A 19,634-nucleotide genomic window follows, 5' to 3' on the forward strand; every position below is an offset into this window, starting at 1 on the left:
AAACTGTTTGCTCGGTTCGACCGTAGTGACTCAGCAGGGAGAGGCTGAAGTGGAGACAGACTCAGGAAAACTTTGAGATAACGGACCATGAAATGACTCAGGGTCTCATTCTTGGCTTGAGGGAACACATTTACTGTATGTGATGAAAACATTACAATTATAATAAAAAAATAAAGAGTCAGCTGATGCCCTGAGAGAGTTTAAGGAAGCCGTCCACGTGCCAGAAATCACCTTTCGGTCATAGAAGGACACCTGAGCAAGTTCCTCTTGACAACGGTGATGAAATACAACAGAAAACTCTGAGGACAACTAAAGTAAGTGAACATTGAATTTAGAATATATTGCAGGCAGGTAATGTCAGTGTTGTGATAGACGTATCCTCTTCCGCCCCCTTGTGGCCAAGATGTTTTTACTCTTTGAACAATTGTTACAGGCTCTTAAGAGGAGCAGGGTGATTATTTTGGCCCTTGAACCATAGACTGTAAATAAAGATGGACGATGCGTCTCCACTTGCTCACACTATCCAAAAATGAAGCCAAAATATAGCGGATACCAACGCTGCCATCCTGAGCCAGAATAGGGCCGGATCATGCAAATACGTGTGAATTTGCGTTTTTGCGTAGCAGCACGTTTTTGTATTTGCATGTGTTGTGACTTCGTTAAATTGATTTGCACTTATTTTTTTCTATTTGCATGTGTTTTATTGCTTTGCCATGTGTTGAGCTCTCTCTCGGCCACCGTACATTTCTGTGTTCCTACATTTACTGACTGTCTCCCTCAACCTGCTCTTTACTTACAGAGCAGGTTGTTGGTTCGATGCCCGCGTGTCTTGCAGGTATCACAGGGGAAGGGGGAGGTCTTACTCCCCACCGGCAGAGGGCGACAACATGCGGCAGCAGAGAAAGGGGGCGGCACCAGGCCCCAGCGGTCGGCGGTCATGTGACTCAGGCAAACAGCGGGTCAGCTGACAGATCCGGGGTCGGCCCGTGCGGTGTTTACTTTTCCATGATGGTCGCGGTTCTCTGAATGGATGCAGCGCTATGCGTCGCCGCGAGGAATCATGGTAGTCGTCAACTCGGTGCTGAAGCTCGTCCAGAGGCAGACGTACACGTGCCTGTCGCACCGCTACGGGCTCTACCTCTGCTTCGGGGGCATCGTCCTCATGATCGTTTCCGCCTTCCAGTTCGGAGAGGTGAGCGTCTTCTTCTTGACTTCTCCCCCGGGCAGCCTGTCAGGTCCCCCGGGCGAGCGAGCGTCCGCCGACCCGGTAAATGTCCCCGGTGCAGCTCCGGCTGCGCGTCCTCCTGCCGCCTCACCAGACTCCAGTCACAAATCCTCCTTTTTGTGGAGTAATCAACCTCTTTGTTCGACTAACCGAACTAATCAGCTGTAATCGAGACGTTTCACGAATCTTTAAAGTACTCGTGCAAATTCGGCCTCATGATTACCCCCCAGAAGAATAATTGATTTAAAGTACATTGCAAAAACCTTGTTACTTAATCATTTCTTTTAAGAAACATTTGTGAATTTGACATTAAAGCTGTTGAGGAAGTCCAGATTGTTTTCTTCTTGTGTCGTTTTGATATTTTTCCACCTTTTTAAAAAGCAGTTTCTAATATTTCAGAGTCACAATCGGTGCAAGAAACAAGAAATCTGTGACTTTCTAAATGTGATATTGTGGGTTTACGTCCCCTCTCTGCATTTACAGGTGGTGGTTGAGTGGAGTCGAGACCAGTATCATGTTCTGTTTGACTCCTACAGAGATAATGTGGGGGGGAAATCCTTCCAAAGCAGGTGAGCAAACTTTACATCTACCAATGAATCTCACAACTGTGTCTCTCCCTCACTTACTCAAATGTTAACGTTCGTTAGCAGACGATTGTTTTTTTTATTGCTGAGGTCACAGCGAGAGGTTTCAAATCTTCTTGGACAGAGAAATCTCAGTCCCCAGAATTAATTCATCAAGATTATTACGACTTAAACATTTTCTATACTGACATATTGGCCAAATCGTCAGTTAATCCTAATATGTTCTTGTCAAAACCTTTCATGCAAAGAAATGTGATAAATGCTTGATATTTTCTTTTTAACCGTAATTTCGTTTTGATTAATAATAATCATCAGTAAATGAATATGAAAATACAACCAAATATATAGAACTTGAATTACATTGAAGTAAAGTGAAAGGCTCATAGCTGCTGATTTGTCAGGCTCTGATAATTATTCATTTGCAAAAGTGTGCAAATCACGAGCCTAATTTCTGCAAAACCCTGACTTCATGCAACTCCAGAGCGTTTGCACTCTTCTCTTGAAGTGGACGAGGTGCAGCGCTGCATCAACACAAACCGACTCTGACACGCCGGAGCAAAGTGTTCACTGTGGAGGAGGGAAACAGGGTCACAGCTCTGCAGTTTCAGTCTGACTTACACGAGTGTCTCTGTGTTTCAGGCTCTGTCTGCCCATGCCTATCGACGTGGTGTACACGTGGGTGAACGGCACAGACATGGCTCTGCTGAAGGAGCTGAAGACGGTCAAAGAGCAACTGGAGGAGGAACAAAGAGCTCTGAGGTAGCTGTGGCTCCACATTCTTGAGCTGTTGCAATAGTGAAGTGACAGTTGTGCAGAAACACTGCAGGCTGTAACCTGTGGTCACAGTTAAACATAAACCTTTTACTGTAGTCTATGAAACAATCGGGTGCAAACACACTCACGTGACTTTGAGTTTTCAAACCCTGAATACAGTCAGAATTAACATACAAGCCTGCAGCATTATCATCTTCACTCAGAGAGGTCAAAGGTTTGGAAACGTCTGAGGAGAAGTTCCAGTTGCTCTTTTTTGTATCTGCCTCGAATGACCTTCACATCATGCTGGGACTTTTAACAGAATGTGATGAAAATAATATGAATTCAATTTGTTGTGAATTTCTGCTTATAGGGAACGTCTGGGGAAAAATGCAAGCGAGACAACTGAAGTGCCCAAAGACAGGTGAGGTTATTAACTACAGGACACAACTAAAACTAATGCAGTCATATTAAATCCTCCCTTTAGTCAAATTCAGCTTTATTTGTAACGTCCATAAAACATTTTGGACGTTAGTCACACGTTAGTCACACTTTTGGACGTTAGTCACACTCGCATGTGTAGTTTCACTACACATGCGAGTGCGATGCTGTGTCCACAGATGAGGGTGTAGACCACATTTAACAACAACATAAAAGCAAACACACATTATCCATGTAACACAAAAAGAGAGCAGTGTTATCATTTCCATAGTTTTTTAATGCTTTGCTAAAGGTTTTGCTATTATTTTCTTATATTTTTTGCAATATATCACAGATGCCACCAAATAAGTTCATTGCTTTTATTTGCCTTCTCTGGTTTTTTTAATCCCACAGTTTGTCAAGTCTTTGTTAAACGAGTCATACAAATACAATTTATAATCATTATTAACTTTAACGTGACCGATTTAACAGTAATAAAGTATTTGAGCTCTATAATTTTGAAACCATTTCCCACAAAGACATAATAGCACTAGAGATGTGCAAAGGATTTGTACCTTTGTGTACACGACTGTGTTTTGTCTCATTGTGCACACACACACACACTCACTGGCCACTTTTATTTCTTACATCAAGCACAACAGCTCTGCCACGAATTTCACCTTAGACCTCCTTTTCTGAAAGCTCTTAATTTTAAATATGTTGTATCTTTACATCTGAGGTTGCAGTTAGCGGTGCGTTCTTTTCTTTATCGCACTTCACTACACAGAATATTGTTTTTTTTAACCTTTCCCCTTGGTGTTGGTTAATGAGGACGGCAAAACTGCAGAAACACCTCAGACTCTCTGACTCTCAGACCTGTACTTTGAAGTGTCAGTTAAAGACACGATGAAACCACATGTGTGAACCCGGACTTTAATGTTGAAACAGGAAGTCGAGTCGGGTTTCACCACAGATCGAATAAAATTCAACAATCTAAACTATTTTAGAGTAACTGATTGATTTTGTAGTTTAACCCTTTTGTGTGCTGCAAAGTAAAGATTCTGCCATATGAAGATTTTCTAAATTTAATTGAACGTGTCGCATGTTTTTGTTTCACAAGTTTATGTTTCGGCTAAAATAAAGGAAATTAGCATATAAATATTAAAGCTCACACAGCAAAGTAAACTTCTATGAACATTTGACTTGAGTGAAGATGTTTCCTGTCCGTCCGTCTATTTGTTTCAACTGAAGATGCAAACAGGGGCTCGATGCATTTCCACAAAGGAAACTGTTTTGCAGATGGTGTGAACTTATTACAAATTTCATGCACATGCCCCGAATTGTCTTTCAGTGTAAAACCACAAACTTAGATGGAGTGGAGATGTATATCATTTTTTTTTTTCTGCTTGTTTTTAGTGGTAAGCCAGAATGTCTCCTGTCCCACTGCATCCTCGCACCCATGCTGGCCCTGGACCCCGCCCTGCCGGCCAACGTCTCCCTCAAAGAGCTGCCGTCGCTCTCCGCCTCCTTCGCCGCCGCCAAAGAGCTGCAGCTGATCACAAAACCCTTCCACCCGCCCACCGTCGTGTCTGTGGTCGTCTTCCACTCGCAGGCCGACGGTAAAAACAAGTGAATTCCGAAAACGCTCAAATGCTAGAATGAGATCAGAGCGTTCTGTGAAATGATGGAGCGAGAGATTCTGGAGGGAGAGAAATGAAAAGAACAAAAGTGACACACATAACTTGTCTCTATAAACAGACTCTGCATGTGAATTTGTAGAATCTGTGGGCGAGGGAGAAGATTTCCGAAGCCTCCTTATTTCCGTTGATGGAGGCGAATTCATCATCAGACAATAGCCGATGGACTGATTGCACATAACTTATTTTTAAATGTGACACATGTAGACAAAAGAATAAACTGTTCACCTGCAGTGAACCCAAGTCACAGGGGTTTATGTTCCATTTAAAGACTTAATAAGCCAGTGATTAACTCTCACGCACTATAAAAGGGGTTAAATATAGAAATATGTTGCTCCATCGCTCCTGAGCTGTCAGATTATCAACTCGTTATTGACTAGTGTGACTATTATTGGTGACTGAGCCTCTGATGTTGCTCCGTCGACGGTAACGATGATAAACACCAGCTATAGACGGATGCAACGGAAACCAGAAGACAAGAAATGTCCGCACACACGTTGATTAAAAAATGAAAACAGATCAAATAAAGAACGACAGAAAGAAACTAGATTTTTGTCACAGAGAAATTCAGCCGTTAGTCGATCAAAGGTGCTGTGATGTTTAAAATATTGTGTTGGGAAAGAGTTTACTCTTTACAGACTTAAACTCATCAGTCTGAGTGGTGACGAGAAGTCTGCATTAACATCTGTATGTGTTTATTAACATCCCTCTGCTGCTGTGTCACTGTTTGTTTGCTGTTTGTTTTACAGCTGATAAAGCCTTTACAGATGTGTCCAGAGAAGAGCAGAAATTCACTGTGTCCAGATGTTACCTGGTGGGTTCATAACTGTACGGAAATGTGATGCAAACCCCCCCCCCCCCCCGTCCCCCTTTAGATTAGTCTTATTTTGTCTTTGTTGTGTGCTTTGCAGACGACCGATAAAGAAGCTCCAGGTCTGATCCGCATGCAGACTCTGGCGTATCTGAGCGGCTTCCCGGCGACCTATAAGGAGACGGAGTCGCTGCGACTCAAACTCCCCTCGGCCATAACCAACAAGATCAAACAGGTAAAATCTTCAGATCATCAGGCAGTGACTTGGAAAAAAACACTTGGTTCCTAGTTGAAGTAAGTCCCGGGTGGTTTTGTGATGCTGATGCCAAGTTCAGAATACACAACCTATTGTCGTGTGATCGGAATCTTGCAGTTGTGAGTCCATACTACACGACTGACTTGGGGGTCACCCACTACAAGACTACTATGTCAAACACAGATTTGGCTCCAATCCCGAGCTTTTGTCGGCAACTTCCAAAACTCGTCTGTAACTGCAAAAAATTGGGCTAAAAATCGTGTCTTGTAAATGAGGCTTAAGGAGATTTATTGGTAATAAGCAGAACAGACTGAAAGATGCAGTAGTTATAAAAACACTGTAGATTCTTGGATGTTGATAGGAGACTTTTTGAAATGTTTTTATTTTGAAATCATTCTGTTGTTGTTTATTACACCCGCTGCATTTTGGGAAAATAACCAAAAGGGACAACTCCACATTTTAAGATGCATCCGACCCTTTTCTTTTATGGTTCTCAATGGCTTAATAGTAAAAAAATTTAAAATTAAAATTTATAAATCCATAAAAACTACCAAACAGTTGGAGGACATGTTAGTTTCCTGACTGAACAGCAGGTGGCAGAGCTGCACAAACAGTCACTGTACAGTTCAACAATCATGTGAGTTTCAAGTTTCTGTAAAGTTCATGTGAACTTCACTGACTCTGTCACCAGATGTTGCTCTTGCACTGTCAGAAGATGTTTTGTGTGTCATCGTTACATCAACTCTATTTTACCTTTGATCCTTTTATTCATCACAGCATCTTATCCAGTAGCAGATATTCTGCTCCGTCCTGCTAAATGTGCTCTTTTTCCACTCTGATCATTTCTGTTGTGATGTGGATGAAGAGTAGTTTATCTGTGTTTAGCTGGGGGGTGGGGGGCTGGACGCTTGTGTATCTAATAATTTCACCCCCTCAGAAGTCGGCTTTATATTTTCAGAGTGAGGAATGTCACTAATGAGCCTGGATTAGTGTGAAATGATCAAGGAAAACAAGACAGTCAGTCAACGTCAGACGTGTGGGAACGAGTCAGGTGTTTGTCCCGTCCTCTGATAATGTACATTATCACACGGCTGATGAGGATTAATTGGAGATTAGTTAGATAACGTCTTTTCTAACAGTCCTTTTATGTGCTGATTGCAAAACAAAGGTGTTAAACAGTACGATTTATCTGTGGATCTTTTACAACCCGGAAAATACCAAAGTATTTCTTCAGTACTTTCACAAAATAACAGTATGATTTTATTTATGGATGTAAATGCGGTGATTTAAGAGATTGGTTTATTTTTTGCTTTTTCAGCTTTTTCAACATAGTGGTTAGTTAGGAATTAAAGTGTATAACGCTGTTTATACAAGGATCATAATCAACAGTACATGAAACACAATGTACAACTTTCTTGATACACTGACTGATTCAGTTTTTGTAAACAATATCAATATTATGACTTGTTAGATATGAATTGATCTTAATGTTAAACTCAGCTTAATGAGACTGATTAATTCCTTTAATAGATCAAATACTCAATGCAGTCACAAGTGAACAAGCTGCGTCCACGACCCTCAGCAGAGTCCGAAGTGCTGTAACATTGTGTGTTGATATGTAGGTTAACAGCGTTTAACCTACATATCATCATGGAACCCAGTTGTCCCATCGTGCCATTCCATTCGTCTCCAGGTTCTGCCGCAGTGCAGCCTGCTGGGTCATGTGATAATAACCGGCGGTATTCTGCCTGTAACCTTAGCTGGCGGTGCGGGGGTTAACAGTGGAACAACTGTTTGGGGTGGCATGGCGCCAGCCAGTGCGCTGAAAGGTCGGCAGGATTTTACTGACCTTCCCTGCACTCTCACACACACACACACACACACCCACACACACCCCCACACACACACACCCCGTCCTCTCGTATTATTTATACCTGGATTTACCTGTTTGAACACCAGTTGAGATGTTTTACAAGTGGAACAAGCCGGGGCGGGTGTAGCAGGCATCAAACTGAGTGTGTGTAGTGGGAGTAGAGACGAATCAGGGACATGTGGAGTCACACAAGGTTCAGGAGGGATGATGGAAAGTGTGTGTGTGCGTGTTTGGCCGTGGAGGGATTGGAGCTCCACGCGCCGCCACACAATGCACAGTTTGGATTTCAAGGTATTTCCTGGCGTCGCCGGGCCACTTCTGTGAAAGAGGGATGATGTGCATAGTGTGGAGGGAGAGGTTCAGCACTGAGAGACGCTCGGTATTTATAGCCGGTGTTAGACTGTGTCCCGGTGATGAAAGCTGCCCCACGGCCCCGCTCATCTGCCCGAGCCGTCGCCTGTCGAGTCGTGACCTCAGCGTTTGTGTAAAGGCCTGTTGATGTGTTTGTATTAGTGTGTAGTTTTATGAGTGTGGATCGGGTCACACGGTGGCTCGTCTCCACCGACAAGGAACATTCAAGATGTGTGTCTCGTGCTCGTAGAGTATGTGCAGGGGGGGGGGAAGGATAATAAGTACAACTAGGACAACCCTTCCACCAACGTCTGTCAGAAACAAACTCACAAACCAGCTAAAATGGCTTATTAGATACAATTCAGTCAGTCCCTCCTAACTCTGCTCACTCACTCGCTCTCTCGCTGATGCTCTTTTTAGCATTTCTCCCAACCCTCCTTAAAGGCCCAACAGTCCCCTTGCGAAACCACATTAAAATTCACTAGATCTGGATTTCTTGTTTGCACTAAATTGCCCACACTCGTAAATATCAATCCCCTAATCATGCCTGCTTACGGGGACTGATAATCACCTAAAGTATAAATAAGTAGAAGCACATGACTGAAGGTTTAGTCATGAAGCCTGAGAGATAACAACTGGAGGAAGGTTTGTAATCTCTGTGAGCGGACACTCGAGCAAACAAACCAAAACATAACCTCCTGAGCCGAGGTTGTCGTGCTGATGTACAAAGACACGGTTACAATTATTCCTCACCGCAACATTATGTCCCATGTGTATAAATATACATTATGTAAATATAAACTGCGGCTTCTATGACACTGCAGTGACAATAGAATGCAATTAGTTGTGTAAACTAATGAACCCAGCAGTGAGTGATGGTTTCAAGCAGTTGGATTCATATGTAGCGACACGCTGCTCCATTCACCTGTCGGGTTTCTTCACGTGGAGCTTCTCTGTTGGACAAATATATCTGAACCTCAGCTCGTCTCACCAAACTATGGTTGTGTCTCTGTCCGTCTCCAAGAAAGTGTCCTGACACAGTGAAATTATGAACCAGTTGTTATCTATCAGGCTTCTTAGAGAAAAGCGAACTCGGTATTATGACACAAATATACAAACAAAACAAGATTTCCGTTACAATAGATCAACATCCATCCCTTCTCTATGCTGCTTATCCTCTTCACAAGTCAATGAATCAAAGGATTTTCTCTGTATTTTAATATTTTAATGTTTTATCTGCATTGTGATGTAAGTAAACAGGCGTATGTGTTTATGTGAGGCCTCCCCACGCCTCTGCTGTGTGTGCATGTGTTACACACTTATCAAGACTATAAAGAGAGCTACAATAAAGATGGCAACGTGATCCGGGGGCCAGGCATTCTCACGACTGGACCCGGCTGTGTTTTAAAGCCTCTGCGAGTCTCCTCACCTAAAAACGGAAGCGGAGGACAATGGACGAGTCGAGACAGAACACGAGACGCTATGTGTTTTGGGTTCAGGATGATGGAGGGAGACAAGGTCAGTCTTTTTCTGGGAAGATTAGAGTTAGAGAGACGAGGGAGGCGGGACAGATGGTTTCGAAAGAGACAAGGCCACAGGGGGACACTTACATACATCAAGTACACACAAACACACACACACACACACACACACACACACACATGATGCCTCTCATAATTCCCCCGAGGTCAGACAGAGAGCCAACTCCATCATACCCCCTTGGAGAAGATGACATCACAGAACTTTCCAAACTGACAACTCTTTACACACACACACACAGGGCTTGATTTGACCTCTGTACCAGTTGGGGTCAAAGGTCACCCTGAGCTGTTCAGGAACACAAATCCCATCACAAGTCTCGTCTCCATCTTTCAGAAATCTTCCCGTCTCGATGACAGACGTCTCTGTCACGAGATCACATCACGCTGCTCGCCATGGGACGTCCACTCTTGAGAAATCACTATTTGGGATTTCCCCACAGTGCATGTGATGATTTTAGTTGTTTGGGCTTAAAGTTGGGAAACTACAGACTTGACATGATGACCGTGAGGTTACACAACACTACAACTCTGAGAACTTGAGATGCTTTTGAGCTTGGAAACGATTTGCAACAGGAGACAAACTGGTTTATACTGTAAAGTAGATCTTATAAGTTATTGATCTGTATCCTGTAACAGTTGCAACACTACCTACACCAAGGATGTTATGTTTTCATGTTTCAGCATTTGTCAAAATCAGGTTTACAACTTGGTGCAGATCCAAATAGAAATTCAGATCCTGTGAATTTAAATGTGGTTTCATAGGGAGACTCTTGGGCCTGGGCGGAGATATACGCTCTACTTGGGGCTATTCTAGTTCAGGCCCATGATCGTACACCAATGTTTGCTAATTATCTCCGGGTATGTCTTTGGTTTTGCAGGTATTTGGTCCCGAGCCAAAGTATCTGGCAAATTAAGTCAGCCTGACGATGGCGCCACATAGGAAGTCGGGGGATCACCGAAGTTATGGGAATTTATCCTCATCTGACCTGCGTTATCTGTGACACATTCACAACAGGCCACCCGGCAGTTGTCATGATATTTCACTCAAATCCCCAAATGTCGACCTCACGGTGGCGGCAGAGGAGAAGTCAGTAGATCATGAAAGTCTTTTACAAAATTTCCTGTTCAACAGTTTTGTGCGTCGTTGTGTTTATTAGAGACCAGTGCAAACCAGTTAGTTTCTTGTTGGACTCTTGATTTGCTGGTTTGGATGCACCAGGAAGAGGAGGATGCTTAGTTTCCCTGATAATTCACTATTATTTGAATTTATGAAAATGATGAAGCTCCTGGAGATCGAATATTTGAGAGGTTCCCAAAAACACAAATCCTAAATTAGGAAAACATACAAACAGCTCGCTCACCAGGATCTCTCTGTATTTCTCCCTCAGTTTGAGTTGTACTCGGAGGCAAGCATCGCCCTGCTCCACCTGAACACCCAGCAGGACTTCTCTGACCTGACGCAGCAGGCGAAGAAGAACCTGACCCTGGACGGGAAAGAGTTAACCATCAGCCCCGGCTACCTGTTCTGGGACCTCACCGCCATCTCACAGGTACGACTGCTCCTTCCTGTCTCTCACATGTAAAAGAATATGTGTAAGTAATGAAAACCGTGTAGGTTAATTTTAGAACAGCCAAGATATGTTGGTGATTCAGTTCTTTCTTCTCTGCTTCTCATCCTCAGTCCAAACAGGATGAAGATGTCTCCGCCAGCAGATTCGAGGACAACGAGGAACTCCGCTACTCGCTGCGCTCTGTGGAGCAACACGCTCCCTGGGTGAGGCACATCTTCATCGTCACTAACGGGCAGATTCCCTCCTGGCTCAACCTGGACAACCCTAGAGTCACCGTCGTCTCACATCAGGTAAAAGGCTCGACTACGCCGCGCTCTGGTGTTCGGTTGTCAGACGGTTTTTACTGACGTCTAATCTTATGTCACGTGTTCAAGTTTATAAGCAAATGAAAGGTTCTAAAATAGTGACCAAACTAATGCTTGCATATATTGTCGTACTGGAAAGTGTTTGCTGTTTTATCAACCTTATTTTTTTATTGACTTGCAGGACATCTTCCAGAACCACAGCCACCTTCCCACCTTCAGCTCTCCGGCTATAGAGACCCACATCCACCGCATCCCCGGGCTCTCCCAGAAGTTTATCTACCTCAACGACGACGTGATGTTTGGCAAAGACGTGTGGCCGGACGACTTCTACAGCCACTCGAAAGGACAGAAGGTGAGAACACAGCATCATGTGGCTGAGGCTCCGTCCACACTACTCCAGAGGTTTCGAGTATTTAAAACAGAGAAGTCTGGAAATGTTGCCGACCTCGTTTTAGTTTGAAAACTCAGGAAAGATGGAGACGTTTGGAAACAATGTTTTCACCTGCACGCACCTGACTACTGTACATGAATCCTCACATGATATATCGGGTGTGTTAGTATAGACGGGGATTATTACGCTGTTTTAAAACAAAAAAATATAATTTTGGTGTAGTCTGTGATAGTTAAGTACAAACTGACCTTGAGTCTGCTCCTCTCTCTCTTCTCTGCAGGTGTATCTCACCTGGCCGGTTCCTAACTGTGCTGAAGGCTGCCCAGGCTCCTGGATCAAAGATGGCTACTGTGACAAAGCTTGCAATAACTCTGCGTGTGATTGGGATGGAGGAGACTGCCTGGGTAAAGCCAACACTGTCATGTCTGTATTCACACGCTTGTATTTGTCATCAGGGCGGCTGCAGGTCCTTGAAAAGTACTCAAGGATACTTGAATACTAGTATGACGAATACTTGGAAGTGGCTTTCAAAGTCTTTCAAACCGGGGACACTGGGGATCGAGGCGGTGGAATCTAACGGACATAAATGTGTTTTAATTTCAAGTGGCATTAAAAAGGGGTTTGAGAAGTTTTACAAGTCAACTACATGTCTAAATATGAAATGCTGCCCTCTTTCTTACAGGCACAGCTGGGAACAGTCGGTTCGCCGCGGGGGTCGGAGGCGGCGGGGCCGGTGGAACTGGTGGACAGTTGTGGCAGTTCGCAGGTGGTATCGGAGGACTCGGGGGGACGTCCTATTGCAATCAAGGCTGTGCCAACTCCTGGCTGGCTGACAAGTTCTGCGACCAGGCCTGCAATGTCCTGTCGTGTGGCTACGACGTGGGCGACTGTGGCCAAGGTAAATCTACAGCAAATCAGATGCCTATGATTTCAAGATGAAGTATGTAAAGAGAATGTAAAGAGAATCCTCACTTTTGTTCAAGGATGATTCTTTTCGGTCAACCTTTTAATGGCGTCATATCCGTCATATTCATCTAGTAGTAAATCTTTGCGAATAATCTTATCCTTAATTGTGTATTTATGTCTGTAGAGCATTTTGACGAGCTGCACGCCGTGACCCTCCAGAGGAACTGGACCCTCTACACCCTCCCCGTGGGAGAGGTCAGGCCATATTTCAGTTTCAGAAAATTCGCCCGCAGAGTCACTGAGGCCCACGTCAGCGACAACCCGGTGGTTCGTCACACCTCTGTCGCCAACAAATGGAAGACCGTGCACTTGCTTCTTTATCCCGGACACAATGCCACGCAGATCCAGTACAACCTCACCTTCCAAAGAGATGACGACACAGAGTTCACGATGACTTTCGGCGTAGCTATCGACACCCGCGAGGTTCCTCGTGCCAACGTGTCCAAGACCACGAGCAAAGACGTCAGCATAGAGCCAAAGCCGACGCTGTCTCCTGAGCCCGTTGTGGCTTTCTTAGATGTTCCAGAGGACAAACGAGGTCCGAGGATCCAGACAAGGCAGCCGCAGATCGTCATCGAGGTCCCTTCACTGAACGTGTCACTTTTACCAGCTGTCGTACGCACTGAGCTGCAGAAGCTCGAGGAGAAGCTGCTCAACGGTGACCTTACTGTGAAGGGTTATAACCTCACAAAGGCTGAGCTTCTCAAACCTTACAAGACACTGGCTCAACTGCAGCAGGTCGCTGATGAGGGTGAAGCCAAGGTCCAGAGGAAGCCTTATAAAGACCTGGAGGGAGAGCCAAAACAAAAAGCTGAAAGTATCGTTCAGCAAAATAACAACGCAAAAGAAGACGCGGCTGTGAAAGAACCACCGGTTACTCCTCTTGTCCCCGTCCACATCGATGATGTGCACAAAGAGCTGGAAACATCCAAACCTCCCGTGAAAGGCGCCATCGAAAGACCTTTGACCTTCAAGCTGCTGAACCACATCTCCAAAATCAGAAGTGCTGAGAGTCAGAATGATCCGATCAATGCTGCAGGAGGAGGAGCTCCAGTCGGGAGGAGGCTCCAACACTTCACCTCCTCAGATCGAGGCTTCCTGCCGTGGGAGAAGAGGAAGTACTTCCATGGACTACTTGAGGTAAACAGAGCCCACGACTCTCACTGTTCATCTAAAGTCGTGCATTTTAATTTCCTCAGACATCATGTCCTCTGTGTCGCCTCTACAGGAAGGGGAACGTCTGAAGAAAGAGCTGATGTACGCGACCGACGGCGGCGCCACTGCCCGGAGGCTGCGGGACACTTTTGCCGAATCCCTTCGCTACGTCAACAAGCTGCTCAACAGCCAGTTTGGCTTCACGTCCCGCAAAGTCCCCGCGCATATGCCTCACATGATCGACCGACTCATCATGCAGGAGATGCAGGACATGTGAGGCTTGTTTCTTTTTTGATTTTGAAGTTTTCCTGAAGTGGCAGCATCTTAAATTGATTTGTACTCTTTCCTTCAGATTCCCAGAGGAGTTTGACAAGACCTCGGCCCACCGCGTGCGTCACTCGGAAGACATGCAGTTCGCCTTCTCGTACTTCTACTTCCTGATGAGCGCTCAGCAGCAGCTCAACGTCTCCGAGGTGTTTGACGAGATCGACACAGATCACTCGGGCGTTCTGTCCGACCGGGAGATTCGAACTCTCGCCACACGGATCCACGAGCTGCCCCTCAGCCTCCAGGTCGGTCCTGGCTGTATAAAAAACATCTCTCGATAACATATTAACGTATTTTAAGAAGACAACGTCATTTCTTTTAATTTGTCATTGTGGCGTCTTGCAGGATCTGACAGGACTGGAGCAGATGTTGATCAACTGCTCCAAGACTCTCCCGACAAACCTGACCCTGCTCCACCTGGTGAACCCCACTCAGGAGACGTACTACGACCCCAGCATGGTGAGACTTATTTAAAACTTCTGTAAATGCCTTGAAACTTGAATTGGACTTGTAGCTGAATTTATTTGGCTCTGATTTGATGTTTTTCAGCCTCCTGTTACAAAAGGCCTCGTCCTCCACTGTAAGCCCATCACAGAACGCATCCTTAAAGCCTTCAGAGACCAGAATAAGTACAAGTGTGTCTTCACGCACTGTTAACATCGTAAAATTCAGACGTTTGGTTCTCCTGTTGCTAACGTCTCTTTCCGTTGGACAGGTTCGAGATCATGGGAGAGGAGGAGATAGCGTTCAAGATGGTGCGGACCAACGTGTCGCATGTGGTCGGCCAGTTAGACGACATCAGGAAGAATCCGAGGTCCGCACAGATCAGTTTTCCCTCTTAACATCTTCCACGTACGTGTTGTTAAACTGCACTGCAACTGTCTGTATTTTCGCCAACAGGAAGTTCATCTGCCTCAACGACAACATCGACCACAGCCATAAAGACGCTGCCACAGTGAAAGCTGTGCTCAGGGACTTTTACGAGTCCATGTTCCCGCTGGCGTCCCAGTTTGAGCTGCCCAGGGAATATCGCAACAGGTTCCTGCACATGGACGAGCTCCAGGAGTGGTACGTTACATCGTGTAGACGACGTCTGGACGAAGTTATGTTTTTCGTTTGCTTGACGCTAATTCCAGAGTTACGGTTTAAGCAAACGTAACAGAAAGTGTCATTAAGTTAAACTATGGAGTGTTGGAGGGTATGAAGGTCTGCGAAAGAAAATGAGGGATGAAAAGGAGAAAATATGTATTTTTTTGCTCAAGAAAGTGAGAAAAATATTCCTTGATCCGGATCTGCTCCAAAATGTAATGGAAAATGTGACGGCGATGAGTTGAGTAGTTTCTGAGCCGTGGAAGTGTAACGTCCTTGGTAGAGGTAATGACAGAAAAGCTCTAAATCCTCACACTAGAGAAACCGAAGTGCATGTTAATAAGTCACTTAACGATCGGATCAGGTCGCCCATTAATTTTCTGTCAACCAATTAACTTGATTCATCACAACGACCAGTTACTGATGTTTGAAAAGCGCACATACCAGAACTGAAGTGGGGTCCTTGTCGCTTGTGTGCCGGTAATTTGTCAAGGTCTTGTTTTTTTTTCCCTCCAGTCGCTCTGAGTTAAGAATTTGTGTCTGTCACCGCGCGGGGATGGAGCGTTGCCAGGTCGGAGAGCGGTGGGAAATCCCTCAGGGGCTTTAGAGTTTTTTTTTTTCATGGCTTCCGCTCCTGTGTTCATGCCGGCCTCGCAAACAGACTGTAAAATTAGACCCCGCTGCTTAAGATCAGCCGCGAGCTTCAAGATACTTGTAAGATCATCGCACAGCTGAGCCTCTCGTCGCCCCCCCCCTTCCTCCCCTTTGGTTTGTGAAGTGACAGGCGGATGGCGTTGGGTGATGTCACCTCGTCACCCTGTTGGCCTGCTGACCTCCGGATAATGCATACCTCTGTCTCGTTATATAATATCACGAGTCTGTCCTCCAGCGGGACGTCTAAATCAGGGATCATGTATTTTACACCTGCATCTGTTGATGTTGGACGTGGAACCGAAGCATGAATCTGCTTCTTGTAATTTATAACGGACAGATTTTGTTTTGTTTCCCGCAGGCGGATTTATCGAGACAAGCTGAAGTTCTGGACACACTGTGTCCTCGTGACGCTCGTCATCTTCACCGTCATGTCCTTCTTCGCCGAACAGGTCAGTGCGTCCACGGCAGGACCACACACGCCTTTTATTTACACATTCAGACCAAGGGACTTAGGTTCACACACACACCTCGTTTTCCCCCTATTCCCACTGGAGCTATGATTTTAAACCTGCGTTAGTGGAATTGCACGGAGAGGTGGGTCCGTCTCGTGTGTCGCACGAGTGAGACAAGCTGAGCCAGGACCTGACTTTACAGAAATGAAAGACCCCCACGTCCTCTGTGAAAGAAGAGACGTGTCGCTCTTTGTTGGCTTGGGTCAGACAGTTCTTGTATTTACCTGCTTTGTTGCCAGGTAAGTGGCATCTCTGGCTGTGAAAGAGTCCAAAGAATATCATAGCGAATCTGGATCGTGTTCTTCTTTGACTTCTCCTGTCAAACTCTTCCACTTTGCGACAGGAACAAGTATTAACAAACTAATTCTGCTCGACATTGAGCTCTCCCTAATCCAAAGGTTTCCAGTTTCTCCTCGGCGAACATAAAGAAAGGTTAATAGTTGCAGTGACCTGAGGAGAATTTACCCCCCCGCAGGAGCCCGTGGGACCAGTGAGGAATGTGCCGGACTTGTCCAGTGGGTCTGTCACCTCACAAAGACTTTAGATGTTTCTGAACAAGACCGGTTGGCTGGTCACTCGGTCCCAAACAGGATTTTAAGCTTTGTCAGGTTTAAACCAGATCCTGGAGGCGACCGTCGTCCTGAGACAGTGTGTGATGTCTTAATTTAGAGAGGGTTTGAGTGGAGGTCGTCATGGTAACCAGGTCTTGATAGTTTAAAAAAACACTGTTAGTTTGTTTGTTTGTTTGTCGGAGGGATTTTGCAAAAATTACAGAACAGATTTCCACGGAACTTGGTGGAAGGATGGGAAACGGGCCAAGAAAGAACCCACTGCACCTGTGGATCTGAATTTTGCACTCTTTTAACATGACATAAGATAAAAGGGCATGTTTAGGGAACTGATATCTATGACTGTGTCTAATGTGGTGCAGCTGGGGCCTTGGCGGAGGCGTGCACTCTGCATTTGTGTGCGTTTCTGTTCAGAATACAAGGTGTATTGAGTTAAACTCTAGATCCTGGTTGGCTGATTGTTTTTTTGTTACCATTGGAGGAAAGGCTAAGTAGAGATGTTTCGATACCAATACCAGCCAAAATACCGGGTCAGCAGTATAGGAATCTATGTACCGATCTGATGAACGTCTTTAAAGTATTTTTGTTCAAAGTACAGTGTGAGCCAGAGCTAAAATATCAGCAGTTTGGTCATATTTCACTCTGGAAAGTCCCTCAACTAAAACCCTGACATGCAACATATGCAAGGAAGTTCACATCGGCCGATAGGCAAAGATCAGGTATCGGAAAAGAGAGAAGGGACAAATGTCATCGGCACATCTTTAAAGCTTCCTGCTATCAATTTTCGGATCTATCACTCTGCCAGAAAGTGATTTTGAGAAGAGTATTTCCCACGTTTAGCTAAACAGCTTCACCTCTCTCACATATGAGTCATCCTCTCTCTGACAGACAGACAACACAAGCTTTTTGTTTTCTCTTCCCTGTAAGCAACTTCTAATTATGCCCTTTCCTCTCTGCCTGCAGCTCATTCTCCTGAAGCGAAAGCTGTTCCCCAGACGCAGAGTGAACCAGGACATCAACCCCGAGCGGGTGTGATAGAGGGAGACCTCCCTCTCCTCCTCCTTTCTGCACTTCCACCTCCGCTCCTCTCTCTGGATCCAGACGAGGAGTGGAAACAGGAACCCGACGTCCTCGACGCTTGTGTTTCATCAGCACGGACGGACGACAGACACTCACACGTGAGATATGGCAATGAGACGTTTTTTATTTCAGAAGATGATGGACGGTGCTGGCCGATGAACGAACAGAAGAAGCCTGTGCATCTTCATGTCGTCCACTGGGGGCGTCAGAGACTCTCACACAAACAAAACATAAAACACTCCCCTCTGCACTGCACCACTCCTCATGTCCCGTCCTCTGTGTCATTGATGGATGTGTTGAGGTGTCAAACACTTGATCGGACTGTGTTTGTTTGTGTGCGTGTGTGTACAGCTGAAACAAATCACATCAAACTGCTACTATTTAAAAAATATATTAATGACGAGTCCGAAAGCCAAACATGCCAAAAATGATGGTACTCCTTAAAGCTCTTATTTTCTACTCTTTCCTGTTAAATCTTCAGAAATCAAATAACTTGATGGTACGGACAGTTTTTTGTCGCTTTTTTCACAATTTTATAGACAAAATGATGAATTGATAAAAGATCGGGTTGGTAAGTTGTTTCTTTTCTCTCACTTTTTATCTTCTTATTTATCTTATTTGTTGAAATCCTCGTCACGTCCCGATAGCCATCAAAAAATGAAGTCGTCTTAAAAAAAAAATCCCAGCCTGCACCTGCACGACCGGAGAGACGCACACCGCTGAGGCAGAGACGATCAGGAAGTTAGAGAGCGAGTCCCGGGGAAGTCGACTCCGAGCTGTTGACCATCGGGCTGATAGGAGGGGGGGGGTATTTTATAAGTGTAGCCTGCTCTTGCTGAACCTTTTCCAGGATTACCAACCCTAGCTTTAATTCAACAATTGATCAGCAGATGAAGAAGATTCTAACTTTGTGTTTGGTTGTGTTTGGCGTTTACCTCTATGGCTTTATTTTTAAGGAAAGGTGCGTTAAGTACATTGAGGGCGAATAAGGAATAATTCATTTACGTGTCGTTTTATTGTCCATTTCCGTTAAACCCATGAAAACTTGAAGTGCCTTTGTTCATTCCTGCTTGTTTGAACATTAGTTTTTTTTAAACGTTGACCCGTGCACATCACACCCTAACCTAGTGATTTACAATGGGAATGAATGGGAATGAATGGGATATAGGCTAATTTAATGATCATTCTTACTCTGGTACCAATGCATCTGATTGTCGGAGCTACGTGATGCTGCAACTGTCATGGCCGCCTGCACGTGTGTCCCTGTGGGACTCGACAGGATCGCCGCTGTCTGAAATTCAGACGCCCTCCGCATGTTCTCTGACTTACTTTCATTGTTGTCGTGAGACAAGTGACGTGTGCGTCTGATGTGAATGCTGCTGAATGAAAACACGCTCGTCACCTCTTTAAGACCTTTTATCTCTGAATGTCACTTTTACTAACTTCTTTACTGTAATAATGTCAAACCGACACGGAGGCGACTCCCTGATCGGGGGTGGCGTCA

At 45.0% G+C, this 19,634-nt stretch overlaps 1 protein-coding gene across 2 annotated transcripts; it reads left to right on the forward strand.

The window, feature by feature from the left end:
- The first annotated feature begins 828 nt into the window (after positions 1 to 828).
- gnptab (N-acetylglucosamine-1-phosphate transferase subunits alpha and beta) lies at positions 829 to 18,799 on the forward strand. Of its 2 annotated transcripts, none has more exons than XM_034578058.1 (21): positions 829 to 1,192; positions 1,709 to 1,794; positions 2,449 to 2,568; positions 2,936 to 2,986; positions 4,399 to 4,601; positions 5,429 to 5,493; positions 5,591 to 5,725; positions 10,900 to 11,061; positions 11,193 to 11,372; positions 11,569 to 11,739; positions 12,059 to 12,182; positions 12,461 to 12,676; positions 12,869 to 13,884; positions 13,973 to 14,172; positions 14,252 to 14,471; positions 14,572 to 14,685; positions 14,776 to 14,855; positions 14,942 to 15,040; positions 15,127 to 15,294; positions 16,328 to 16,418; positions 18,014 to 18,799. In XM_034578058.1, the coding sequence occupies exons 1-21, from the start codon at positions 1,031 to 1,033 to the stop codon at positions 18,083 to 18,085; spliced, it is 3,735 nt and encodes a 1,244-aa protein (XP_034433949.1). In that variant the 5' UTR covers positions 829 to 1,030; the 3' UTR covers positions 18,086 to 18,799. The 2 variants fall into 2 exon arrangements, with proteins under 2 accessions (XP_034433949.1, XP_034433948.1); XM_034578057.1 differs by having other exon boundaries at positions 831 to 1,192; positions 14,776 to 14,861.
- The last annotated feature ends 835 nt before the right edge of the window (positions 18,800 to 19,634 follow it).

The sequence above is a fragment of the Hippoglossus hippoglossus genome, chromosome 23 (assembly GCF_009819705.1).
Source record: "Hippoglossus hippoglossus isolate fHipHip1 chromosome 23, fHipHip1.pri, whole genome shotgun sequence".
Taxonomy (NCBI): Eukaryota; Metazoa; Chordata; class Actinopteri; order Pleuronectiformes; family Pleuronectidae; genus Hippoglossus; species Hippoglossus hippoglossus.

Bases quoted from the DNA above. Each gene is read 5' to 3' on its own strand.
- gnptab (XM_034578057.1), top strand. From the start codon at position 1,031: ATGCAGCGCTATGCGTCGCCGCGAGGAATCATGGTAGTCGTCAACTCG. The intron at 2,987-4,398 runs GTGAGGTTATTA...GCTTGTTTTTAG, and splicing joins ACTGAAGTGCCCAAAGACAG to TGGTAAGCCAGAATGTCTCC. The intron at 5,494-5,590 runs GTGGGTTCATAA...TGTGCTTTGCAG, and splicing joins CTGTGTCCAGATGTTACCTG to ACGACCGATAAAGAAGCTCC.